Here is a 25,788-nt window from a genome sequence, read left to right on the forward strand (position 1 = left end):
GTCGGGCAACCTGCGTGCTCTATCACTTCCACTGGGCTGGAACCGTACCCGTGGCAAGAGATTGATTGCAGATCAGGCGGAGAGTGGGAAATAATTCCTCCTCAAACTCCTTCCAGATCTTATGTGGCACCGGGTCCAAAGGAGAACCAGAAGAGATCCCCCTTGCCAGCCCGCTGAATACTTCCGTGGGTAGCAGGAACGACCAAGCCTGCTCGTTGATCGTGTCTGCCAGCGCCCCATGACCCGTGGCCAACGGACAGTCAGTCATAGAGGAGTCCTCCAAGTCCTCAAAAATTAGCTCGATTTTCTCCTGAAAGAATTTAGCAAGATTCTCACAAAGTTCCAGAGACGGAGCAATGGAGTTCTTAGAACACTCAGGGCTAGTAAGACTGTTTAATATATTAAAAATGCTCCTAGAACTATTAGTAGCATTACTGATCACTTATGAGTAGTATTCAGCCTTAGATTTCCTAATTTCATTCTTGTATTCTAAGATTTTAAGCTTCTACTGCATCCTATAAGATTCGTCATATTCGCGCCTCCAGCATCTCTCCGCTTGTTTACAACCACGCTTCAGGTTCCTCAGCGTGTCGTTATACCAAGGGGCAGAGATTTTCCCCTTGCAACTACAAACTTTAAGGGGGCATGAGAATCCAGCACCTCCGTAATCTTAGTGCAGAGTGAAGCATAGTTCTCCTCAATTTGTTTGTCCAAAGCAAAACACTCTCCCACTTCAAACACCACACCGGAGGACTTCAGTCGGGCAAGAGCCTTCCAATCTCTACACTGAAACTCCTTAGTCACCTGAGGAGTCCTTGTCTGAGCACCCTTGCTTTTGACATAAAATTTGACAAGGAAATGGTCTGTCCAATCCATAGGCAGAATTTCTCCCATAACCACCAGGTCGGGGACACTAAACACTAAATCCAGGAGGTGCTCTGCCTTGTGGGTGGCTGCAGTAACTAGTTGATAAAGTCTGTAGCTTTCGCATGAGTGAAGCAAATTTGCTAACCCTACATCCAGGGAACCGTTTTGCCAAAGGTTAAAATCCCCTAAAATTTTCAAATTATGATGGGAAGCTGCCATATTAGTTAGGGTCGCTTATAGCGATTGTTGCTGATGAACGCTAAAGGCCCCTGGAGGCCTATAACACAAGACTTTTATTGGATCCTTCAGGCTTCAGGGCAGCCCATAGCACAGAAACAGAGCTGGTAGAAGTCACAGATAACATCAGATTAGCATTCGATAGAAGACAGTCATCGATTCTCATCCTGCTAGACCTATCAGCTGCTTTTGACATCATCTTCCACAGCATTCTAGAACAGTTGCTCTGGGAGATGGGTGTGAGGGGGAAGGCCTTAAGAGTTATCTAGCAGGCCAAGTCTCTGCAGTACAGATTGGCGACCTGGTTTCTTGCAGCAGATCTGTCAAGATGGGAGTACCGCAGTCTCCATCTTGAGCCTAACGTTGTTTAACCTTTATATGACACCTTTAGCCAGGGTGATCAGATCCTACGGCTTTGATCATATCTCATATGCGGATGATACTCAGATTCTGATCACCCTTGGCCCCGACCCCATAGACACAAAATCCTGTTTCAAGAATTTCATGGCCCAAGTTTATCGGTGGATGAACAGCAACCACATACAATTAAATGGAAGTAACACCGAGATAGAACTCTTTGGTAAGGCTCATGAGCACTGGCCAGATGGCTGGTAGCCCCAAAATCTGGGCCAATGCCCTGCTCCAAGTCAGTCGGTGAGGAACTTAGGAATCCTAATTGATAATCAATTATCAATGAAAAATCAGGTTAACAATATAATTGGCACCTGTTTTGGCATCATGCGCAATTTGTGCAAAGTGTTTAAGTGGATCCTGTTAGAAGTCGGGTAACCATTAGTACAGGGACTGATCATCAGCCATATGGATTACGGAAATGCCCTGTTGACACAAATAAAGGAAGACCTTTCTTCCAGGCTTCAGGTCCTGCAAAATACAGAAGCCACACTGGTGCTAAATCTCCCATCTGGATCTCCCTCGGCACCTAGCCTAAGACATCTTCATTGGCTAACCGTGAGGAAGCGTACCAGTTTTCATTCCCTATGCCTAACGCATAAGAACATGTATGGTAGAGATCCAAGCTATTGGCATAAAAGCTCAGCTGGAATCTGCCTTGCAGGATCTTAAGATCTAGTAATAGTTCTCTCCTCACTCGTCTCAGAGTGCGTACTGTCAGAAACGGGAGAATATTTTTTTCTTTTCTCGCACCCTCCCTCTGAAATAAACTGCCTTTATACATACAAGTCATCTCTGATCACGATGTTGTTTTTAAGGTAATCCTGAACAACTTTAGCCGACATAGCCAACTTTTAATTTTGGTGTTTTTTGGAAGGATTTTAAAGAGAGACGCAATCACTTATACTAGGGCTGCAACAAATAAAGACCAAGGGCACGGATTAGGATGGGACTCTTTGAATCCCATGATTTTCTTAGGAAGCTGATAACAGCCAGCCTTAAGGAAGCATTTTGCTGCTTCGATGATAAGGCTGGCTCTAATGCCATTTCACCCTCATTTAATTCAATGTGTTTAACAGCGAAAAGGTTATTAACAATGTCTTTCCAAAAGAACAAACCAAAGAAATGGTTTAATATACTTTACACTATAGTGCATCCTAATCTATTCTATGCATTACAACACATTTCATGACAAGACAGAGGTAGGTTACTTCCTATACATCTATTTATAAAAAATCTCAATGGTTAGGAAATCGGCATTAAAAGAGGATTCCTTGGACAAGCTTCAAGCATCCTGTGTCTTAAAGGATTTTGGAGTCTTCTGGATAGGTATTAACCCCCCTTTTTTAACAGCGACATTAGCCGGTTTCTGAAGATGTCAATTCAGGCTGAAGCAAGGGTCAGTCTCTTTAGTGACATATATTATGTCCCTTATACTGAGTAAGTGTTTCGTTTGTATTGTGACTTGTCATCTATCCCACCTATCATTTTTACCATCGAGGAGGTTGTTGATGTAATTAACAGCAATCCTTAGAGGACGGCTCCTGGCTCCGACAGGATGCCAATGAACATATATAAAAAACAACCAACTAGAACTTGTTTGAGAGGAGTCGCTCAATTGATCTTTTCAAAAAGACACTATGATGATATTTTTCCTAACTAAATCAGCCATACGAGCTTATTTCCTGAACACATCATTTCACTTTCCTCAAACACAAAACAATGTAATCAATGGCCACAATAATGTATCATTATTTTGTGGGAGGGAAGTGGGAAACAGCCATTACAACGCAACTAAAACAACGCACTACCATTACAACGTAACTTTTACAACACAGGATCCATTACAACGCATGCCATAATAACGAATGCTGCTATTACAACGCATGCCATTACAGCGTAAGTATGGGAAAGTATTAATTTAAATTTTAACCCCTACGCCATCTAACACTTACCCTACTATTACACCCCCCTGGAGTTAGAATAGTAATTTTAACCCCTACACTATCCAACACTTACCCTACTATTACACCCCCCTGGAGTTTGAATAGTAATTATAACCCCTTGTTGGACTTGGCCCTTATGGCAGGTTCACCCCTAAACTTTTTGCTTTTAATTGTGACTTGATGTTAGTGATTTTTGGCTTCTGCGCACTTTACCACTGTGTCCCAGGGTAAAGTGTGTTTGGTATAATACAAAGGCTATTTTTATATTTCCTTGTGTGGAGTTCCCTTTGTGGTGAGCCTTGGGTGTTGTTGCTGGGTGCGCGCGCAAACGCTTCACACATCGCCTCCGGGATAAGCCTGACTGCTCGTGCCAAGCTACCAAGAGGGTGAGCAGGGGTTACCTTGGCGGGAGATTCCTCGCCCTGATGTAGAATGGTGGTTTCTGCCTGGCTTTGGCGCAAGCCTCAGCCAACCGGAAATCGCCATTTCTAACACCTCTACACTATCCAACACTTATACTACTATTACATTCCCATCAATTAAAAAAAAATACTTACCCATACTTACATTATAATGGCATGCGCTGTAATAGCAGCTGCTTTGTAATGGCATGCGTTGTAATGGCATGCGTTGTAATGGATCCTGCGTTGTAAAAGTTTTGCTGTAATGGTATGCATTGTGAATGTATGCGTTGTAACGTCATACATCCGAGGGAAGTATACCAGAAATCATAGCATCCACATCTAAGTTCAATAGTACTCTCGTGAGTCATTGAACTGACGATATCATGGATGAAGCACCCGCATGCCAGTGAGAGGTACCTGACCTGAGAAAGATGTTGGCAGCCTACTCAGCAAACCCCACATTTGAAAGACTGTAATATCTACTGATGACGGTTAAAGAACCAGAAACACGTGTCTAGACATCAGCACTATCTGCGCCAACTGTGGCGAAACGCTCAAACACTCTTGAAGAAAGCAAGTAACTGAAACTGCATTTACCACAACGCCAGGGGCGAACCTTGATGGGAGGTGAAGCAGTGTGCTCCCACCCCTGTTCACATCTAAGCTCTATCTACAATCCAATATTAGTATTAATCTTCTTAGATATGTGTTTACCCCTTTTTTTAAAGCACTTTTTGCTACATCTGCTTAATATGATGTAAAGAGTTTTGCATGTGCTTTTAACGTAAGTATAACAGTTTTTGTAATTATTGTATATATATTTGTTTTCAGCCCTGAAGAAGATGAAACACAATGGCTGGGCTGATGAATGTGTTTTTAAAGAAAATCTGGACATGAACGAAAGAAGAAATATATCGAGTTTACAAAATATAAACCAAAGAAGATTGATACTAGAATTGGATTGCGGGTGGATCCCTTATAATGTGGATGCAGAGGAATGATGGACAAATGAAAAGTCTAATATATTCAGACCTCCAATTTGGACTTACACCAGTGCAGGACACTATTTATCAATGCCTTAATCAGTTTCTACTGAACAACAAATACATGTTTGCCAAGCACCGGGCCAATGCATTTGCCTTTATTAGACAAATTGGAGCTAGACTGGTCGAAAACGTCATACCCCTCAACTGGACACTGATATTGAAACTGCTGCCTCCAATTTCTCTAACTGGCTAGATTTTGCAGTCACTCAGCTAGCCTCAGAAAAAATAATAATAAGCTATACAAGAAAACCATTCGCCTCATAATATTCCCCTGAATTAAAAAAAATGTAAACTAAAATGTAGGGCACTAGAACGGAGATGGAGGAGGAGCAATTAATACAAATCAGTTATCAATTAGTATAAAACTCCGATTATTACAGCTAAAACCTTTCACTGAAACAAAAGTATGGTGGAAAACTCTATTAGAGCACTCTTCAAAACTGTAACTGCCCTCAAGTTTTAACCAGAGCAAACTTTGTATTCCCGATGAAAATGTTTGTAATCAACATGTTCCTTTTTTCCAAAAGAAAGTAAACAGTGTTTATGAGGTATTTTCTGGCAATTGAAATAAAAATCATATATTTGATTTCCCTGGTTCTTCTGCCTTAGGGCCGCATGAAGGTCCAATTGGTGTATTGAATGGTCTTGATTGTTTTTCCCCTCTAACCGAAGAAAGAAGAAAGAGCTTGTTGGAAACCACTAAATCTGGCTTCTCTATGGACCAGTGCCACCAGAAGTTTTGCAATTGTTCTCCAGGATGATTATGGTCCAGCTTGTTAAACTCTTAAACAATGTGCTGACTTCAAGGTTTTTTCCAGTAGAATGGAAAAAGGAATCAGTGCATCCTATTCTAAAAACCTGTCCCTGGATCCTGCTTAGGTTAAAAATTACAGGCCTATTTCCCATCTACCGCTCCCTGCAAATGTTTTAGAAATGGCTATAAATGAGGAACTAATGGCTTTCCGTAGGCTAAAACATTCTGGATCCATTGCAACATGGCTTCAGCACACAGGACTGTACAGAATTAGCCTTAGTTAATGCTTCTGAGGAGATCCAAAAGCAGATGGACAAGGAAGGAAGGGTGATACTGATCCGGCTTGACCTCTCAGCCACATTTGATATGTTTAACAATTTAGTGATTATCAACCGGCTAGAGATGGTGGGGATCAGGGTTGCATCCCTGACCATCCTCGGCTCCTTCCTATCTAATAGAGGACAGACCGTGGGATTTGAAGGATATACCTCCAGTTCCTTCTCGCTTCCCTGTGGGGTGCCTCTGGGTTCTTCATTATCCCCAACATTATTTAACCTCTACGTCACCCCAGTGGCATAATTCATTCAATCCAATGGATTCTCTGTAATATCGTATGCGGACGATAAGCAAATTGTCATATCAATCACATCTGATGTCGACGCAGTTGTGAAAGAATTTAACAACTGCCTGGCAAATATTACAATCCCTGCAGAATGCAGCAGCCCATTTGCTCCTAAAAATTCTCAAATTTAGTTCCATTTCAAAAAGCATTCGCGCTCTTCACTGGCTGGCTGTTGGTAAAAGGGTAAAAGTTAAGGCCTTTTGTGTGGTACACAGGCATTATATTGATTAGGCCATCTCTACTTTCAGAAGACCTTTTCTTGGCATGTCCCCGACGTGTCTTAAGATCCTCTGCTGCTAAACAAGTAACTATCAACCAAAATAAAGAAGGCTAATTTAGATGGCAGAACTTTTTCCTACTTAGCTTGCAAGCTCTAGAGTTTTACTACTGTAAAAAACTTACAGCCTTTTACCTCAAGAATGATATTACTTATAAATGAATATAATTTATAAATTATCTTGCAAACTTTTCTGATGGTTTGGATTCCTTTTTCTATTTCATATTCTGTAATTTTGTTATGATTAACTAATTTTTTGTTTTCATTTAACCTCATCAGAGCTTCGAACGTTCAGCGCCCAGTGCTGAACGTTCGAAGAACGAATGCTGGCCCGACGGCCAACGGTCGTGCGCAGCACTGGGGAGGTAATGCTCGTAACGACCGTTGGCCATCGGCAGCAGTTAAGGGGTTAACTCACGTCTACAATGGATGAATATGTTGTGTATAATGACATATGAGTGAAGAAATGTATTGCACCCAAAAGAACCAATTGTTTATCGTCACTGTTTTTATAGACATGGTCTTTTTATTCCTAAACTGATTCATGGTTATTATACATTTGCGCATTTTGATCAACTGTCTTAGGGTTTAAAAAAAAAAAGCTGAGTAATGATTTAATGAATGAATGAGAAACAGGAATTTTTTGAATACGTTTTGAATAATCATTCCATCTTTATCGCCAGAGCTATTTGTGGTGATAGTGACAGTGTGCTATTTCTGGAAACTCTCATGTCCTTCAACACTGCATAAGCTGGCTATGAAGGTCTCTCTCACCAGACAAAGAAATATTTGGCGTGTTAACCAGCTAGGACCACTCCACTTTCTTTGCTACATTAAAAATGCAAAACATGCAGACAAGCAGCAAAGGTGTAAACTAGTGGGCGATAAATAAATTATTGAGTTGTAGAATGATCTGCATATTAAATGAATACTTATGACACAAATGTCCAAGGGATAGAATGATGGATGCCTGCTGGCATTCACATACCTTAAAATCAAGGAAGACAGGACACAGCCCTGTACAAGACCAGAGATAATAGTAGAACCAGAGCTCCCTGAATACAGATTTTACTGGATGAAGACCAGTGAATGCTAAGACGTATCTGCTTAATAGACAAACACCTCACACGCCTTGTCTACTGCACATACATACATTCCAACATTAACTAGTGTTTATGTACAAGATAGTATAGTTGACAAGATGCATCACTCTTTTCACTTAATAATTCATTCTTTTCTTATAAGATATCACTGTTATGATTCAAAAATTGTTTCATTCTTATCTGTCAGGTCTAATTATTGTTCTGTGTCTTTAAAAGTGATCTGAATATCTGTCAATGTTTTCACTTAGGAGATCTACTCTAGGGATGTTTGAAGTTAGATTTTTTAATTTTATTAAGGCATTCTATCAAAAACTTTGCACCTACAGAAAGTTTGAAAAGTGTTTTTTCTTTGCCACATAGAAACATCTTACATTAGGTAAATCTGCAGAGATAAAGTCTGCAAATATCCACCACTGAGAAAAAAAAGCTGCTCACAAACATGCAGAGAAATGTGTATGTTTTTCAGCTTGTCTAGATTCGAATAGATGTAAATTATCTAGCAATGTAATGAACAATTTCTTGTAATGCAGATGAAACTTCGGCCAGGCGAAAGCAGAGGTAAATAGGGAACGTTTACAACCTTTGTGAAGGGTGAATATTAGAAATTTCACAAAACTTCATCTATAAAGATTGTACTACTGAATATCGACATGAGGAATATCATGGCACAAGAATATGGAGCCTCCAAAAGAAGAGAGTTTCCCAGGTGAACCAGAAAGGACCGGGTAATATAAAGTAATAAAAAATATAGTTTTCTATGGGGCATGGCTTTGCGGGCGAAGATGGTGGATGCAGCTTGCTAGAGCTCCCACCAGCCTGACTCTTATCCATCGATTTATCCTGGCTTGTGGACCCGATCTACAGCCCACACCTGAGGCGATTGTGGCGGAGGGCGGGGGGTGTCGCCCGGTGTAGAGTGCAGCACTCCCGGGCCTTCCGAAGCGGAGATAGCGGCAGAGGCGGCCTGCGGCCTAGTCCCGGGGAGTGCAGCCGGGGCCTCGATTTTGGCGCCTCCCGGTCGGGAGGTCTTCGTGCGAGCCAGCCGCGCCAGCATTTATCCTGGGCCCAGTGCCCCCACATCGGCAGCGGAGCTGTGGGCAAGCCCTCGGACCTGTCCGCTGCAGAGGTTGTGACGGCCCGTGCAGCGTGGACCTCTGGAGGGAGCTGAGGCCTACATCGGGACCGTGAGACCGGGACCTCGAGTTTGGAGGTTCCCGGCTGCAAGTGCTCGTGTCCGGTAGCGGCCTGGGTGACGATGTGGAGAGGCCAGCGGTGCTGAGACCCCCGCGGTGAGACCCTGCCCTACGGGACTGGTATAGCGCTGCAGCGCTTCTTTGATCCATGGACTGGTGGGTGGCCTGAAGATCCGGCGAGTGTCGCGCCTGAGCCCGGGGAGGCCCTGCAATGGCGCCGGAGGTGACGGCGTGAGAAACGTGAGTGACTCCCTGGAGCCCCATCGGTGTGTGTGCACGAAGGGCGAAGGGGGCCGCGGCCAACAACTGCAGTGCCTGTGAGTGCCTGGCGCGCTTGGACTGTGTAGCGAAGGAGCCTCCTGGGGTTCGGGGCCGGCAGCCTGGTGGCCTGGAGCGGAGCCACGGGGCCCCCTGTGGAACGGAGGCCGGACCAGGGGCCTCACGGCAAAGAGACAAGGCCCAGCCGGGACCACACTGTACACCTTCGATAGGAGGGTGGACTTGTAAAAACCCGGTGTACCCCCCGACAACAGAAGACGACGGTGTTGGGGAATTGTGTGCCCGGGAGTGGGAAAGACACTCGTGTGGTGTACCCTTGGTCGCTAGTGGTGGTGCGAGGTGTCTGCACTGCAGCAACTTGCGAACAATCTGAGGACAGCAGCATCCGGGTGCGCCGCAGACATGACCAGAGGCGAAGGGGGCAGCGGGCCCGCCAAGCAGGGGCCCATCGATAAATTCACGGGGCCGAGTGGGGGGCCTGGAGCATCTGGAGGTGGCCAGGGGACGGGGCCGGACAATGCAGCGCTCATGGCAGCGATTACCCAATCCAGGGACATGCTGGAAGCCAAGATAGGGGCGGTTGGGGCAGATGTGACCCTATTGCGTCAGGACCTGCGAAATGCGGTGACATGTATCACGGAGGCAGAATCCAGAATATCGGTGGTCGAGGACGACGTTGGGGCCCTGAAGCAGAAAATGGCGGCAATGGAAAACATCCAAAAGGGCCTGGCACTCCGTGTGGAGGATGCCGAAGGGCGGGCACGCAGGAACAACCTTCGCTTTGTGGGTTTTCCGGAAGGATGTGAGAAAGGAATATGGAACACTTTTTGTCCCAGTGGTTGGAGGGCTGGCTTCCTCCAGATGTTCTATTGCGCTGTTTTGTGATAGAGCGCTCACATAGAGCCCTGACGCAGAAGCCACCAGTGGGGGAGCGGCCCAGGCCAGTGATAGCTAAAATCCTGAACTTCCATGATAGAGACACCATACTACAGGAGGTGAGGGCCAAGGACTCTCTTCAATTTGAGAATCAGAAGATCATGATCTTTCCAGACTATACCAGAATTGTGCAACAACAAAGGCACTCATTTATTGCCGCCAAGGCGAAACTACGAGGCCTGAAGATCCAATACTCCTTACTTTATCCGGCCCGCCTGCGGGTAGTCTTCCAGTCACAAACTCACTTCTTTTATACCCCAGAGGACGTCTTTAAATGGACGGATGAGACGGTGAGGGTCAGGCCGAATGCCCAACCGGGTCTGGACCCGGGCCAATCGAGGGGCCCGTCGCAGGACCGGGGGGACCAAAATGCCCGGGGCAAGAGGAACAGGAGATCGAGAACGCGGAAACGCTCCTCTTCTCGCAGTGGAAAACAGGATGGCGCACCTACTGACTCTGACCATTCCGGAAAGGATAATTGAGGGACTTCGGAGGGCCAAGTTTGTCTGCAGATATCACAGGCTCCCGCTGGGAGGAGTGGCATAACTGTGTCTTACTGAACTGACACTTGATTACTGAGTATATGGTCACTGCTCATGTTATTTTCTTGGGACTGTATGGGGCTGCGGGGTGGGGTTCGGGGCGCTCTTTTGCAGGGGCTATTTGCCTCCTACACGAGTGGGAGTTGACGGGGGGGGCTCTTTTGGTTGAGTGGGTAGTTGGGATCTATTGGTATGGTTGGCCTTGGGTGCTCTGTTTTGGGACCGAGGTCGCCCATGCCGCAACAGATACTTCAGAGTTCTATGAGGTATAGGGGTGGGTTGCAAGGGACAGGGGGCGGGGAGTTGAGGGGAATGTTGGGGGACATGTGGGTGGGGGGGTCAGGGGTGGTTGGCGGGGGGTGCACGTGATTTCTAATGCCTTGTTACAAACTGTGCTGTGCGCCTGGGCCTGGTGCTGGGTGCTTTTGTGTTGGGGCCCATTGGATTATGGCTGATACATCACTTCCGGGGCTCCCCAGGGAGCCCATGCGCATACTGAGTTGGAATGTTAGAGGGATGCTAGATAAAATCAAGAGGGGGTAATTTTGCGGTGGGGAAGAGGGAAGCGGCAGATGTCTTACTGCTACAAGAGACGCACATGATGGGAACGAAAGTGCTTAGCCTACAGAGATTTGGTTACCAACAGGTCTTCCATGCTGGGTTTTCCAGGGGCTCCAGGGGAGTCGCCATCTTGATTCATCGTAGGTTGGCTTACATTCACGAGAGACAGTAGATAGACCCGCAGGGCCAGTACGTCTTTGTTAAAGGGATGGTGGATACAGAATCCGTTGTGTTTGGAAGTATATATGCTCCCCCGTTGCAGTGGTCCCTGGCTGAAAGGTTGTTTGCGGTGTGGATGGAAATCCCGGAGTCCCTAGCAGTGCTGGGTGGAGATTGGAATGACGTGATGGATGTTCATTTAGACCGGTGGAGACTACAGGAGACGCTGACTGCTACCGCCCCTTCCCGGCTGAGTGCGATGGTGGAAGGATTAGGCTGGGTGGATGTTTGTCGACACATGCATGCTAAAGCCCGAGAGTATACCAATGTCTCTGCTGTGCATGGTTCCGTCTCGCGACTGGACTATGTTTTTGTGCCCTGTGTCTTTCTGGTAGAGTGCGGGAGGCAAGTATCTTGCCAAGGGGGCTGTCTGACCATTCCCCTGTGGCCGTGGTGGTTGATTTACATAGGAAGAGACAACCGTTCCGATGGAGGATGTCCTCGTGGCACCTTCAGCAAGCTGAATATGTACAACACATTCAGGGTGCGATTGCACACTACTGGCAGGAAAATCTGGTAGCAGACACAGATGTGACGGTGGTCTGGGAAGCCATGAAGCCTACTTTGAGGGGAATTGACATTGCGTGGTGTGCGGCGGCCCGTCGCCGGCGTCGGGAGGCCATAGTTGCGGCAGCGGCTCATGTGGAAGTTCTGGAGCGGTGGTGTCAGAGGGAGGGAGATGATGTGGCGGTGCGGCTGCTCCTGCAGGCCCATCAGTCCTATGTGTCCGTGTTACTTGATGAGGCACGACAGGCGTGGCTGGCCACGCGGAGTAGGGTATATCAGTGGGGAGGCAAGTCCTGTACTATGCTCCACAGGCTGTGTCAGCGCAACCTGCACCCACTTGCCCTTCCTGGACTCACGGATGGGGATGGTGTTACCATAACAGACCCGGTTGAACTGGCGGCTAGTTTTGCTCGATACTACTCGGGGCAATATGCGCCGCAGGATTGCCTTTCGGCCGATGCGGTTGATACATTTATTGCCGACCTGCCCCCGAAGGCAGTCTCCGTTGAGACGCGAGCAGCGTTAGACCTCCCCCTTACGGCGGAGGAGCTGGGGGATGCGCTGGGGAAGCTCAACACGGGGAAGGCACCCGGGCTGAGCGGCTTCCCGTGTGAATTCTATAAGAAGTTCCATCTCCAATTGGGGTCCCACTACAGGACGGCACTGGAGGCAGCGCGGGAGCTGGGTCGGCTGCCAGCTGACTGGTGCCACGCTGAGGTGGTGGTTTTTCAGAAGACGGGTAGGCCCCCTGATCGACATGACTCGTATCGCCCTATATCTTTGCTCAATATCGAAGCTAAACTGCTGGCTAAGGCGTTGGCGAACCATCTCCTCCCCTACGTGGCCGATCGGGTCCACCCAGATCAGGCAGGCTTTATGCCGCGTAGGGCGACGCGGCACAATATCCGACGGGCACAGACGGCTGTGGACGCAATGGGGGCCACCGGGGAACGGGCAGCCCTGCTGTTGGCAGATATAGATAGGGCTTTTGATTCTGTGAGTTGGACCTATCTGTTCGCGCTCCTGCCTCATCTTAATCTAGGCCCGGTGTTTATCTCGTATGTTAAACTGCTATATACTAATCAGTTTATGGCCTAGAACCGAAGGTCACCAGGACTCTAGTGCGCACAATAAAGAATTCAAATTCTCCAATATTGCAATCAAATCAATTTTATCAGATTATTATAAGAAAAGCATCACAAGTTCATTTTGTTATCAAACATGAATTTTGTACACAATAAACAATTCGCATTTCCATTATGTCATAATTTTCACAAATCATACTAAACAATATATGCAATAAAAACCCAATGCATTTCGGGGCTTGAGCCCCTTCGTCACGGGTCTGTTAAAAGAAAAGAAAGAAAAGAGAAAAAAGAAACTCAATTACTCTTAGTGCCTCGGAGGAACATGTGCCTTCTACGTGTTTTACAACTGAATGTTTCTTACCACGAGTATTGGGTCACACGACTCCTAGTTTATGTGGATTTATTATACATCAACGTGACATCTAAAGGAAAAATATATATCACTTTAATGCTTGTTTTAAAAAAAAGAGTAGGTCACTTTTGGTTATCTGACCCAAAAGTTAATTTACCTGTGCATTCTTCACTAACTTGGTGTCTGTAACAAAATATATTGAGGTGATTGTTACAAAAAGAACAGAAACGAAACTTGATTAATTGCACAAAATATTGACCTTCAGGGAAGCGGATCAGAATGCTCACCTGTGGAAAGTTTTATCAATGTTTTTAGCAGGAAACCCTGTGTTAAGTAAAAAAATATACGAATGCTTAATCGGCCTCATGCAATACGTTGCGAATCTAGTTACGAAATAATATAGTGATATATATTTTTCCTTGGGTTTTTATTGCATATATTGTTTAGTATGATTTGTGAAAATTATGACATAATGGAAATGCGAATTGTTTATTGTGTACAAAATTCATGTTTGATAACAAAATGAACTTGTGATGCTTTTCTTCTAATAATAAGATAAAATTGATTTGAATGCAATATTGGAGAATTTGAATTCTTAGTTGTGCGCACTAGAGTCCTGGTGACCTTCGGTTCGAGGCCATAAACTGATTTGAATACGCAGTGAGCAGGCACTAATCTAGCGCAGCACACATATCGCACAAACATTTAAAACAGGACTTAATTTGAGTGCAGCACCCGTACCCATTCATCAAACTGCTATATACTGACATCACAGCGTTCGTGCGTGTCTCTGGAGCGGTCTCAGAGAGATTTCCCATCGGCCGGGGGACCCGTCAGGGATGCCCGCTGTCCCTGTACCTATTTGCACTGGCCATGGAGCCCCTGGCCTCTTGGGTGCGCATCGACGCGAAGCTGCGGGGCTTTGTGTGGGATGGGGGACTCACTGATAGGATCACACTCAACGTGGATGACGTCCTCTTCTTTCTCAAGGATTTAAATAGATCAGGTCCCCGAGTGTTGGAAATCATGCGTATATTTGGTGAAGTGTCGGGCCTCTATCTTAACCCGCGTAAGTCCACCCTGTGGGTCTTGGGAGACGGGGCAAGTGCGGGCTCGTGGGCGTCGGCCTTGCGGGTGGCGGCCGGGGGCATGATGTACCTTGGAGTATTCTTGTCCGAGTCTGCGACGATCTTGAGGGAGCATAACGTGATACTGGTATGGGAGAAGGTCCAAACGGATATTAAAACGTGGTCCCGGATGCCTCTTACCATATATGGTAGGTCTGCGATCTTTAAAATGGTCGCACTCCTGCGCCTTTTATATCAGTTGCAGAACCATCCACACTTGATTACCCCTCAGTGGTTCCGGCAGGTCAACTCTATCCTAGGCCGCTTCTTGTGAGCCGGGGGTGCCGCCAGGGTGGCACTGCGTACGTGCTTCATATCCGCATATTGTGGTGGCCTTGCTACGTCAGACCTATTATCATATTACCAGGCCTCCCATTTGCTAGTACTGAATGAATGGTGGTACGGTGATGGAGGAGACCCGGCATATGCTCTAGAGCACTCACTGATGGGGGACAACACATTGCACACAATCTTATACTCGGCCAGACTCCGGAGGCGGCAGCCGTGTGCCACGCGAGTGGTTTTTGCGGTTTGGCGACAAGCGCTGCGTCGCATGGGATGGTGGGGTAGGTTGACGGAAGAGACCCCACTGTGACATAATGGGCGGCTCCCCGCGCTGGCCTCGCTGGCGGGGTTTGGCGGATGGGATTCCATCGGGATCTCTTCGTTTGGGAACGTTATGTCCGGTGTAACCCTCAATTCATTCCAGGAGCTTAGGGATGAATTTCACATGCCCAAGACCCAATTTTTCAGGTATCTACAGTTTCGTCAAGCGCTCGCACCTAGTCTAGTTGGTTTGGAGTCGCTGCCGGAATTCAGCCCCGTGGAAGCGAAGGTTTTCATGGGAGACCTCAGGGATAAAAAGGTGTCCCGTATCTACCAAACACTAGTCACCCACTGTTCCTCCTCCCTGCTTCCATTGAAAGACGCCTGGGAAAAGGATGTCGGACCCCTAGATGAGGATGATTGGAGGGAGGCATTGGAGTCCCCGCGTGGGACCGCTATCGCGGTTCGACTCTGACTCATCCAATTCAAATATTTGCATAGGGCTTACTATACACGGGAGCGGCTGTGGAAGGCGGGCCTGATTGTGTCCCCGGAGTGCCTGCGATGTGGAGCTGAGGTGGGTACCCTGCTGCATACTGTATGGTCCTGTACTGGCTTGACTAGGTTCTGGAATGGTGATGGAGTTGTCTGTCGGAGGTACTGGGATTGGATCTCCCCCGTACCCATCGCTTGGGTCTCCTTCATGTGTTGGAGGGTGTGGGAGGGAATGTTTACAAACGTCACCTTTTGTTATTGGGTCTAGTGGTGGCCAAGCGGGACTTGGCACGGGCATGGAAGAATGAGCGAGCCCCCCCCCTGAGCGCGTGGAAGGCTGGACTGGACTATTTTATGGGGCTGGAGCGCCCAGTTGTCGAGGCCAGAGGATGCCCCCGGAAACATTACAAAATCTGGAAAAGGTGGGCCGATTATAGGGGTTTAACTCTGGAGCCTCAGCAGATCCTGACGACGGTCCGGATCTAGACGATGGACCTCAAGCCTAGAGAGACGCATAGCGCCTGACATGTTATCAGCACTTACAGGAGGCTTACTGTGATCGCGTGCACATGGTTAGGGAGGGATAAGGGGTGGGCAGAGGGGTTGTTGGGTGGCCGTTGGAGGTGGGGGGGAGATAGGGGGGAGTTCTTCTTTTTTATTGATTGGGTCTCCAAGATATTGAGACATGTGGTGATATTTGGCAGTGAACTCCTGACTGTGTATATGCCTTTACCTGATCAATCAATAAAATTTGTTGTGAAAAAAAATATAGTTTTCCTTTCTGTGTTTGTTCAATTATGGTGTAATTGCTCACAACATTGCACAATTAACCATTAGAAATCTAGTTATTAAAATACATATGTCACAACATCAACATGTATATACTATTCAAAAAGTGAATACAAATGTTTTACATGAAAGTTATTTCATATAAGTGATACACAGCTAGTATCTTCTTTCCCAAAATGCAAAAAGCGATGTTCGTTTCACAAACTCATGAAAAACAAAATTATACAGTTCAAATGAATCAAATACAATCACAACAGTATACAAACTTGGTCCTTATGTCGACGCATTTTGGTGTCTTTCTCTTATGTGTAAACACCTTCCTCAGGACAGAACATTAAAAACATTAAGTCTTCATAAAATAAATCCTCTTTCAGTGATTCCAATAGAGGGTCAGAGTATTCACTAGTTGGATGGTCCTTTAACTTCCCATCTATATGTGGATATTTCAATCCATTCATAGGGGGCCTTTATTTTGCTGCCCACAAAAAAAATCGTTACTCTCTTCAGAATCAATTTGTATCTCTTCAAGACAGCCCCTTGGCTCATCCCCTTTAATGAGGGTACTGTTCGGGCCTTTCGGTATGTTTGTTTAATGGAGACTGTTAGGGTTATTTTTAATTTACCCTAGAGATCCTTCTGACGCCGCTCATCAATTCTATGGGGCTAGATTCGGACCTCCGTGTCCACGTATAACTGCTGTCTTGGAGTTTCTCAATCGGAACTGCCTATCAGTGGAGCAAAGAGTCCAGTCCAAGCCCCTCTGCCTAGCTCATGGGGTACTATTTGGGCTTTAAAGGATGGAACTTAAAGATAATATATTACCATATACACCAGCCCGATTCTTAAGATGCAAGTACGAGTCTCTGTCCAAAGTGCTTCAATTGAAAGGACTCATTTCTGCAGTTTATCCTTTTGCTGCCGGATCCCCAAACTATGGAATAATCTCCTTTTGGAGATGATGAGTCTTGACAATCACCTCGCCTTTAGAAATGCAGAGAAATATTTTTTTATTCTGATGATTGTGTTTTATTCACACTTGATCCCTTATCAGCTGCAGGGATAAAAAACAAAATAGGTGTAAAAGAGCTCTAATAATATTAATAATATTAATACCAATAATATTATTTAACACCTTAGCTGCGGCGCAAATATCCCTCCCCAGTGCTGCGCTGTCCATTGGAACTAGTGCTGAATGGACGTCCAATGGTCGTGCGCAGCACTGGGGAGGTAGCGCTCGTGACGACCGTTGGCCGTCGGCAGCGCTTAAGAGGTTAACCGTTAACTTTGAGGTTTCCCTAAACAATGGTATCTTCTAAAAATGGTGAAAAGTGAGTAAAGGTGTCATTTTAGAATCTGCCAGACTAGACACCAAATGACTGGGGAGGAGATGGAGTGGCACTGCCAGTTATGACTGGACCAGTATATTTTATTGATCCTTGCCTGGGTGAGCAATTTTAATTGCCACCGATCTGGCCTGAACCATTATAAGCTCCATTCCGAGTAGTGCAGATCAGAAGATACTATTCCCTGATTCTGAGCTTTACTTGGCACTGGAATGCACTTGTAAAACCCAAATACTTTTTAATATAGACATTCTACTTACTGTAAGCAGTTGAAAAATGGGCTATGATTATGGAATTACGGGGCATATTAGCAACAACTTGTGATAATTATCGCAAAGCGCACTTAGCGTGATTTTTTTTTTGCCTCCTATTGCTGGATTTTATTGCAGAGATAACGCTGTATTACCAACATTTATCTCCACGGCGATAAAAAATCCATCAATAGCGGTGAATCCCATCTTTAACATGAGATTTCCAGCGATAAAAATCCTATCGCTAAGGAAAATCTCGCTAGTAGGAAGGTAGGAACGTAGCCGTAGAATCCACCTCCTATTGACCATTATGACTAAGTCAGGTTTTCGGCAGGTGTAAAATTCTGGCGCTAATCACGGTTAGCGCGTGTTTTTTAATCGCGTTGCGGATATTGCTAATAGGCGATAGCTGTGTTAGCAACTGCTTTCAGTCACTACCAGTCTGGGTACGCCCACTTAGCATGTCATTAGCGATAAATATCGCTGACATGAAAAGCGGGCCAAAAACCGGTAGCTTTCACCTGGAAGCTGTCGCTAACTGCTGTTAGCGACAGCTTGGTAATTGGGTGATAAAAAAATTGCCGCTTTATGAGCAAAAAGTGCTGATAAAGCGGTGATCAGACCCTTAATAATATGCCCCCAGATGTGGTAATGGAACCTTGTAATTCTAGCTCACATGTTATAACCCATTCTGAGTATGGAAACTCCCAATTACCAGTAAATGGGGTGGAGCTACTGAGTTAAATCAGGCACTTTGGCCGCAATATCTCCCTGTCCAGAATCCAGACTTCTCAAAAAGGAGTTAAATTATGGGAGGATGTTTTGGGGGAGGTGAGGTTCTGATATGCAATGGTGCAATGGCAGACATGTTGGTACTTAGGCAACATACAAAAAACAGAACTCTAAAATGGGGCACTATCTGTTCAGAAGTGACATTATTAATCTCATCAAACTCTCACATTTATCTTCCATTGCGTGAAGACATTTTAGGACTTTTTGAATCCAGAACTGCTTTGGTGGCCATGGTGTATGGGGGATCTGCCAATTTTTACCAGATGTCCCTGTACACCTTGTGAGCACACACAGTTAGATAGATATGGAGGATCAATGAAGGGAACATTGTAGTATTTATGGAGCTCAGAATTTACTAGCAGAGACAGTATATAGACTTCATCCAAAGGGCAACATATGTCAGATGTACTGGACTTGTCATTGCCGAAAATAAGGTTAAACAAAGATAGATGGATCCAGAAAGTACACATTTCCTCTCAATAGCTGATGTAATCTTTTTTCAAAAATGCCAGTACAAAGGACCAAAAAGAGTTTCATTGTCTCGGATTAGTGTTTTTGTAAGGACAATGGCGGAATAAAAAAAGAACTTTTGAGTTAGACCAGGCATTGGTGAAGGCTTTGTAGGGATCATTTATAATGGACTGGTGCTGGTAACATGCCTTGCTCTTCTAACTGGTGAACAATAATGCCCAAAGCACAGATCCATGCTGAATGATGGTCAATGGAATCTCACAGGGGGAGCTTGAAGATATTGATGTTTGCAATTTAGACAGAAAACAGTGGTCTGGTCACTTTATGTCACTAAAGGACTAGTGGGTGGAAATGTTTGCCCCTCCTGCCGGCAGCCAGGAATGTGCCTTAGAGCAAGCAGCCTGTCACCTTAAGTTAGTGACTGTAGTGATCTGCTGATCTCCTATATTTCCCAGATTATTCGGGATTCTCAGCAGGCATAAATGTACAATCTTCACAGTTCAAGTGCATATATCAGAAAGGTAGCTATATAGTTGTGGTATTTTATTCAGTTATTTATTTATCTATATCATAAAACTGAACACTAGGGCAGCCGAACAATTTTCAGAAAATGCAGGTAACATAAGTGGAAGACGCAAGAAATAACAGTTAACTAGTGTGATGTATTCTGATTAGGTGAGTTAGGAATGTAAATAGATTTATATTCAATCTGAGAAGGCTTGTTTTGATGATTTACACCTTCTAGATTTCAGGCGTTTTAGAACAGACAGATTTTGTTTGTGATGTTTCTCTGGCCAACTTTAAATTGGTCAGGAGGGATTGGTTGCTAAAGTGGATCGCCCTGGGTGTTATGCAGGCTTTTTTTCAACTTTATCCAAGCTTGAAGAGAGAGCACGTGATTGTGTCTTAAGATAGGAATGATGTGGTCATATTTTCTAAGTTCCATGAACCAACTGAGCAACAGCAGAGTGGGCTGCTTTTAGGGGTGTAACAGAAGATTTAGAAAATCACATTGTGATAAAACAAATTCCACCAGGATGTCTTAGATTGGATGTTCGAACTGCTGAGCTGAAGTGTGTGATATATGGATGATTAAGCCTCCTGGAAAGATATATTTATTAGGAGGCACATTTAGTCCATCTGGCAACACTATAAGATAGTGTAACATTGTGGTCAATGATAAAGCAGAGAGATTGGGTGTGTAGTACCAAAGTTGGATAAATGTGTACGGTGAAGGACATGACACCATTTTTTGAATGGAGGGGGAAAGTCGGTAGAGAAACGGAAGTGGAGAAGAGGATAAGAATTCATTTTTAGAGATGTTCTTTATTTAGAATAAAAGAGGACGTCCACTTAGTTAGGAAGAATTTTAGTCTTGAAATTCAGGTTGGCTTCTATATTTTCGGGTAAAACTGGATATCATCAGCATTTTCGTGAATGGGGATGTTTCATCATGCAGTATTGTAACCATGGGCTCCACATATGTTGAATATCACAATTCACATAAAGTGTATCTGATTTGAAAGTGCTCAACTTCAAAAATTGAATTCTTGATGAGACAAATGATGACAACCATTTTAGTTGTAATCCCTATATCTGGACAATCGAAGAGAGGGCACACAGAAGTGATTGATGGTAAAGAGTATCAAAATATGTTGAAGTCTCAAAAATAATTATGAAACAAGTGCCCCTTCATCGAGTATTTTCAAAGTATCATTTATAATCTGAAGTGTGGCTTTGTACTACATGTCAAATGAATAAACAAATTATGAGAATTATGAAAATGGTTTATGGTTACATGGGATTTGTACAGTGACAGGTTTCTTATTGATTTTCCTAAGAAACAGAAGTTCAGAAACATATCTAAGACAACTTTGGAGGTGATTTGAGGTAGGTTCTGCACAGCAGAGGGAAGATAAATTTGGCGCAATCTCAAATCATACGTTCTTTGTGTCTTTTCTTCTAATGGCTTAGAGTGACTTTGGGGTTTTATTTTTCTCCAGAACGTTTGTCATTTCCATGTAAACTGTCTTTTGGGATTGTGTTCTCTTCAGTAGCATGGTGGACTAAAGCGGTGAGTATGTCAATGATGAACTGAAATGATTTACTGTAGAACAGTGCTTATTTTGAGCTGATGGTTTCCGGTGCTCGGCACCGGCCCTTAATTGTCAACTTCAACACTAATAGAGTAAACTCAACCCAAAGGTATTAGAGCACTTTTTATGAGCACCAGTTAAGGACACAATCCTTTTTTGCAGGCAAAGAGTGTGATTTTCCCAGAACCTCAAGAAGTTGAGCCTATGCCGAGACTCAAACCTGGTTCCCCAGCTCCAAAGTCAGCAGTTCTGGCTGCTACGCCACATCAGCTTCCCACTTGTAGGATTTCATGGTTAGTGGTGAGTTCTGTTATAGGTGGTGCTAATGGGAATAATAGGTTGGTGTAAGCTGCCTCTTGACGAGAGTCCCGGCACTTATTTTTTCACAAATTAACCACTGCTGTAGAAGTGAGTGCTTCTAGAGAGATATTGAGGAGTAAGAAATGTAGTGGTTTTTAAAAAATGGTAATGGGTTTTGTTTGAGTTGTTTTCTGATTTCTCTTTTGCAGTGACAGGAGGTATACAGCAAAGTGATCAGACCAATCAAGTTTTGGAGGTCAGGCCTGTACCCTTTCTTCTGAGGGGAACTGACAGGGCCGGACTGGCTACCGGGCAGTTTGGAATGCTGCTGAGCTGGGGGGTGATTTCACTGCGGTGGGGGCTGATTTCGTTCATGGAGACCTGCGTGTGCTTCGAAATAATTAATGCAAAACGAATTTCGTTTAGCACACGCAGGTCTCCATGAACGAAATCACCCCCCAGCTCAGCAGCATTCCAAACTGCCTGGTAGCCAGTCCGGCCGTGGGAACTGAGATGGTTTGTGTCAAGTTTTGTAGGAATGGGCAGTGAACTCTGCTCCGTTCGTGGAGTTTGCTAAGCTTCCTGCACTCGGAGTGCAGAAAATGCCACTTTGTTTAGTGCAGTAGAGTTTTTTCCCCACTTGCGAACTTTTTGTTCGAGAGCGTGAGCTGTCACTCGGGTAGAATTTCTACCCGAGCGACAGGACGACCAGAGCGAACAGCAGTTTGTACTACACTCTGCCACTTGCGGAACTTCGCAGAGTTTTTTTGTAACTTCACGGAGTTCCAGTAGCAAAACTTCATGAACTACGCCCAGGCTTAAAGTTTTGATGGATGTAAACTTCTCCTAGCTTTAGAGAACAATTAATGGCAGATAGATGTCCCCCAAGAAGATTTTGTTACAGTAGTGTACAAGGTATGCTGTTCTGTGCCTAGACAGAATGTGCAAATGTGTAAATACATTGTTTTGTTATGATCAAATATTTATTGTGGTCAGAGCAGTTAAAACAAGGGAAATGTTTGAGAGTCACTGTGGTTGAACATTTCCAGCGGTTTCTATGGATGATTCCAAAGGCAACCCAATTGTGCAGTGCCTAATCTTGTGGAAAAAGAAAGTAGCAGAACAGGGGGTCAATCAGGTCTCTGTGGTAGGCATGTTTAGTCGTAGACTGATTATAATGTAATGGAGAACAGCTGTTCTTGGTTTCATGGTGCAGTGTGTAAGAATGGTATGTACTGGTCAAAAATTATGCAAATGTTTAGACACCTAGTTTTACATTTTCATTGTACGATTTGATAATTTGGGTCATGTACCATGAAAAACCATTGCTTGAGGCAACATTAGAAATCTTGAAGTTAGCTATGCATGCCCCAAAAGCCAATTAAAAGGAGGACTTTTGCCAACCTTCAACATCAAAATGGCATTTTAGTTTTACTGCCAGGCTGGTATGAAATCTCCATTTTAATACGGTAGGAGCCGTTTCTTTGAACTGCCAATGTAATCCAACTTGCCTTCATATAGCCATCGGAGCAATAGTGTTCATTCACACTCACATGACGCTGTGTGTTTACATAACCTAATATGTCCCACGATAAATGATAAATGCTACTTCTGTAAATTCAAGGTATGCATCCAATGCCTAGCCACTTTCTCAAGCTATACTTATAACTTCAAAGAGCTGCACCGACAGATATATCAAACCCCAGTGGAAATGCAGAAAAAGGGTCCCTTGCCAAATACTGTTTGTAACTCAATAGATGAAAGACTATTCCAAATGCTCCTGTGGGTAATGGACAGCCACTTCTGTATTTCACCACTTCTGTAAAAAAGCATCTTTTGCGATCTTTAACGATAAACAGGAGAGGAGAATGGCTGTCACCGAAAAGTAGTGATCTGCGGCTTGGCATCACTACAGGATTGCACATTCAAACAAATATAGTCCAGTTTCTGGTATATTATCATGTTTATTACTTTGATGCAATTTTTTTGCAAGGGTACGCTTCACATATGAAGCTGTTCTCTAACCAAAATAATGCTCTAAAATGTCCTGATCTTAGGACAACATTGTCAGCATTATAATGAGAGACACAGATGTAAGACATTTCTAGTTTATGTATCATTATTATTGTTGTTGTCATTATCATTATTATTATTAATAATAATAATAATAATAATGAAAATACTACAAATAAGACATGTATTAATGTTATTATCATCATTAAATGTATCATTATTATTAGTGTTATAATTAGGAGCAGTAATAGTAGTAGTGGTAGTAGTAGTAATAGTAGTAGTAGTATTAGTGGCAGGGCCGGACTGGCTACCGGGCAGTTTGGAATGCTGCTGAGCTGGGGGGGGATTTCACTGCGGTGGGGGCTGATTTCGTTCATGGAGGCCTGCATGTGCTTCAAATAATTAATGCAAAACGAATTTCGTTTAGCACACGCAGGTCTCCATGAACGAAATCACCCCCCCGGCTCAGCAGCATTCCAAACTGCCCGGTAGCCAGTCCGGCCCTGATTAGTGGTAGAGTAGTAAACATGGGTATACGTAAGAGCTACAGTAAGGGATAGGATAATAACACTGCTCTGTGATGCTTTTTCAGTGAAAAAGAATGCTAAAATCACGGTGAGCCACAACTGGATTTGATCTTGTGATAATCAGGTCATACATATTTTCAATTAGTGCATTAACCATGGTAAGGCTGCCTTGGAACTTTTGGGAGGCCCACAAACATTTAAATTTGTATTTCCAAATTCGAATATGACCTGACTTCTACCAGCTCTGAAAATGGTTGGAGATTTCCTCCAGCCAAGGGCTGGGTAGATTGAAAAGGGGGACAGATCATCCCCAGATTTACTGGCAGTGTAGGTTAGGAGTCTTTTTCCAGGAGAAAACTTTTTTAGTCAGACAAAAAAGTGCATTCCACAAGAGACTCCATTCACTCTGCAGAACTTTGCATAGGGGGAATAGGACTCTCAGAGGAATGTACATGGAATTCCAGGTAGGAGGCATAGAAACGTATGCAAGGCACAGCTTTGGAAACGTGCAACTCTGAATGTTTGGAAAAGAACAAAAACGAAAAAATACATTCAGGTTTAGATCTACGTCTCTGCAACTGGAATGTTAAGCTTCATTTTAAAAATGCATTTAAACTATTATTCCTCACCGTTGTACAAAGTGAGTGTTTCCGGAAAGGTACCATTGCCACGAAGACATACTAGACTCAAATGTTACTGGTTGTAAAATCCATTCACTGCAAGCACACATTTTATGCTTTTTTAAAGAAATAGTAGTCTGAAATGTGTGACAATCTTCTTTCGAACAGATGCTCTTTATATTTGTCCACTTTTACACATCCTAAACTAGGTACAAGCATTTTTAGGCAGTGCTCTTATCATTAAATACAAAACAATTATGTTAAAAAGAAGGTATCTGCCACAAACTGCTTTTTTAAATAAAGTGAATTCATTGGTATGTTGCTGGAAACAGATGCATAGTTCGTAGACAAAAGTTACCATTGGGATGGGCGTCCTCACAAAAACAAGGCACCAAAATGCTTTACAGAAAACCAAACAAGCAATGCATCCATAGAGCCAAATATGTCGTTTGCATGATACATACCTATTAACAACTTTGGAAAATTTGATGTTTCGATGTTATGATAATATACAATTGAAGTGATGGCTGCTTTGAAAGCCATCAGTGCAGGCATGTACAGGTGCAAATGATGGGATTCTGAAAATCTGAAAGGGAAAGAAAGAGTAAAAATTAGGCTAAATAACTCAGAAAAATTTACATTTACTAAATTGTCGGCAACCCCACTTTTAACATGATACCACGGTCAAGGCTGTTGCTGATGTGCTCACCACATTCCCAGTTCTGATGCAATCCATGCACCATATTCATTATCAACACACAAGCTCTCCGTCTATCAATCCTCCATCAATCTATCTATACATCCACCTATGCAACCATCCATCCAAGAACTTCATCCATTTATCCAAGCTGCCATCTATCCACCCTCTTCTACCTACTAAGACCCCATCCCTCCACCCACAAATTCCATACATTGATGCAAAGCATTTACATTCCTCCATTAAACCAAAACCTATTCATTAATCTATAAATCTATCCATCCACCTATAAATTATCTATTTAATTGCACACATTGAGTCCATTCAACAGTCTTTTGATTCATCAATAAAGCCAAACACGCTTCAATCCACAAACT

General features: G+C 44.2%; 1 protein-coding gene across 1 annotated transcript in view; it reads right to left on the reverse strand.

Annotated features, from left to right (window-relative positions):
• Positions 1-25,788, reverse strand: part of ABCC8 (ATP binding cassette subfamily C member 8) — a 1,237,886-nt gene that overhangs the window by 1,133,049 nt on the left and 79,049 nt on the right. Inside the window, exon 3 of the mRNA XM_086954145.1 lies at positions 25,179-25,300. Within this exon, the coding sequence (XP_086810271.1) occupies positions 25,179-25,300 (122 nt within the window). The remainder of the gene's footprint in view (positions 1-25,178; positions 25,301-25,788) is intronic.

The sequence above is a fragment of the Lissotriton vulgaris genome, chromosome 2_1, assembly GCF_964263255.1.
Source record: "Lissotriton vulgaris chromosome 2_1, aLisVul1.2, whole genome shotgun sequence".
Classification (NCBI taxonomy): domain Eukaryota; kingdom Metazoa; phylum Chordata; class Amphibia; order Caudata; family Salamandridae; genus Lissotriton; species Lissotriton vulgaris.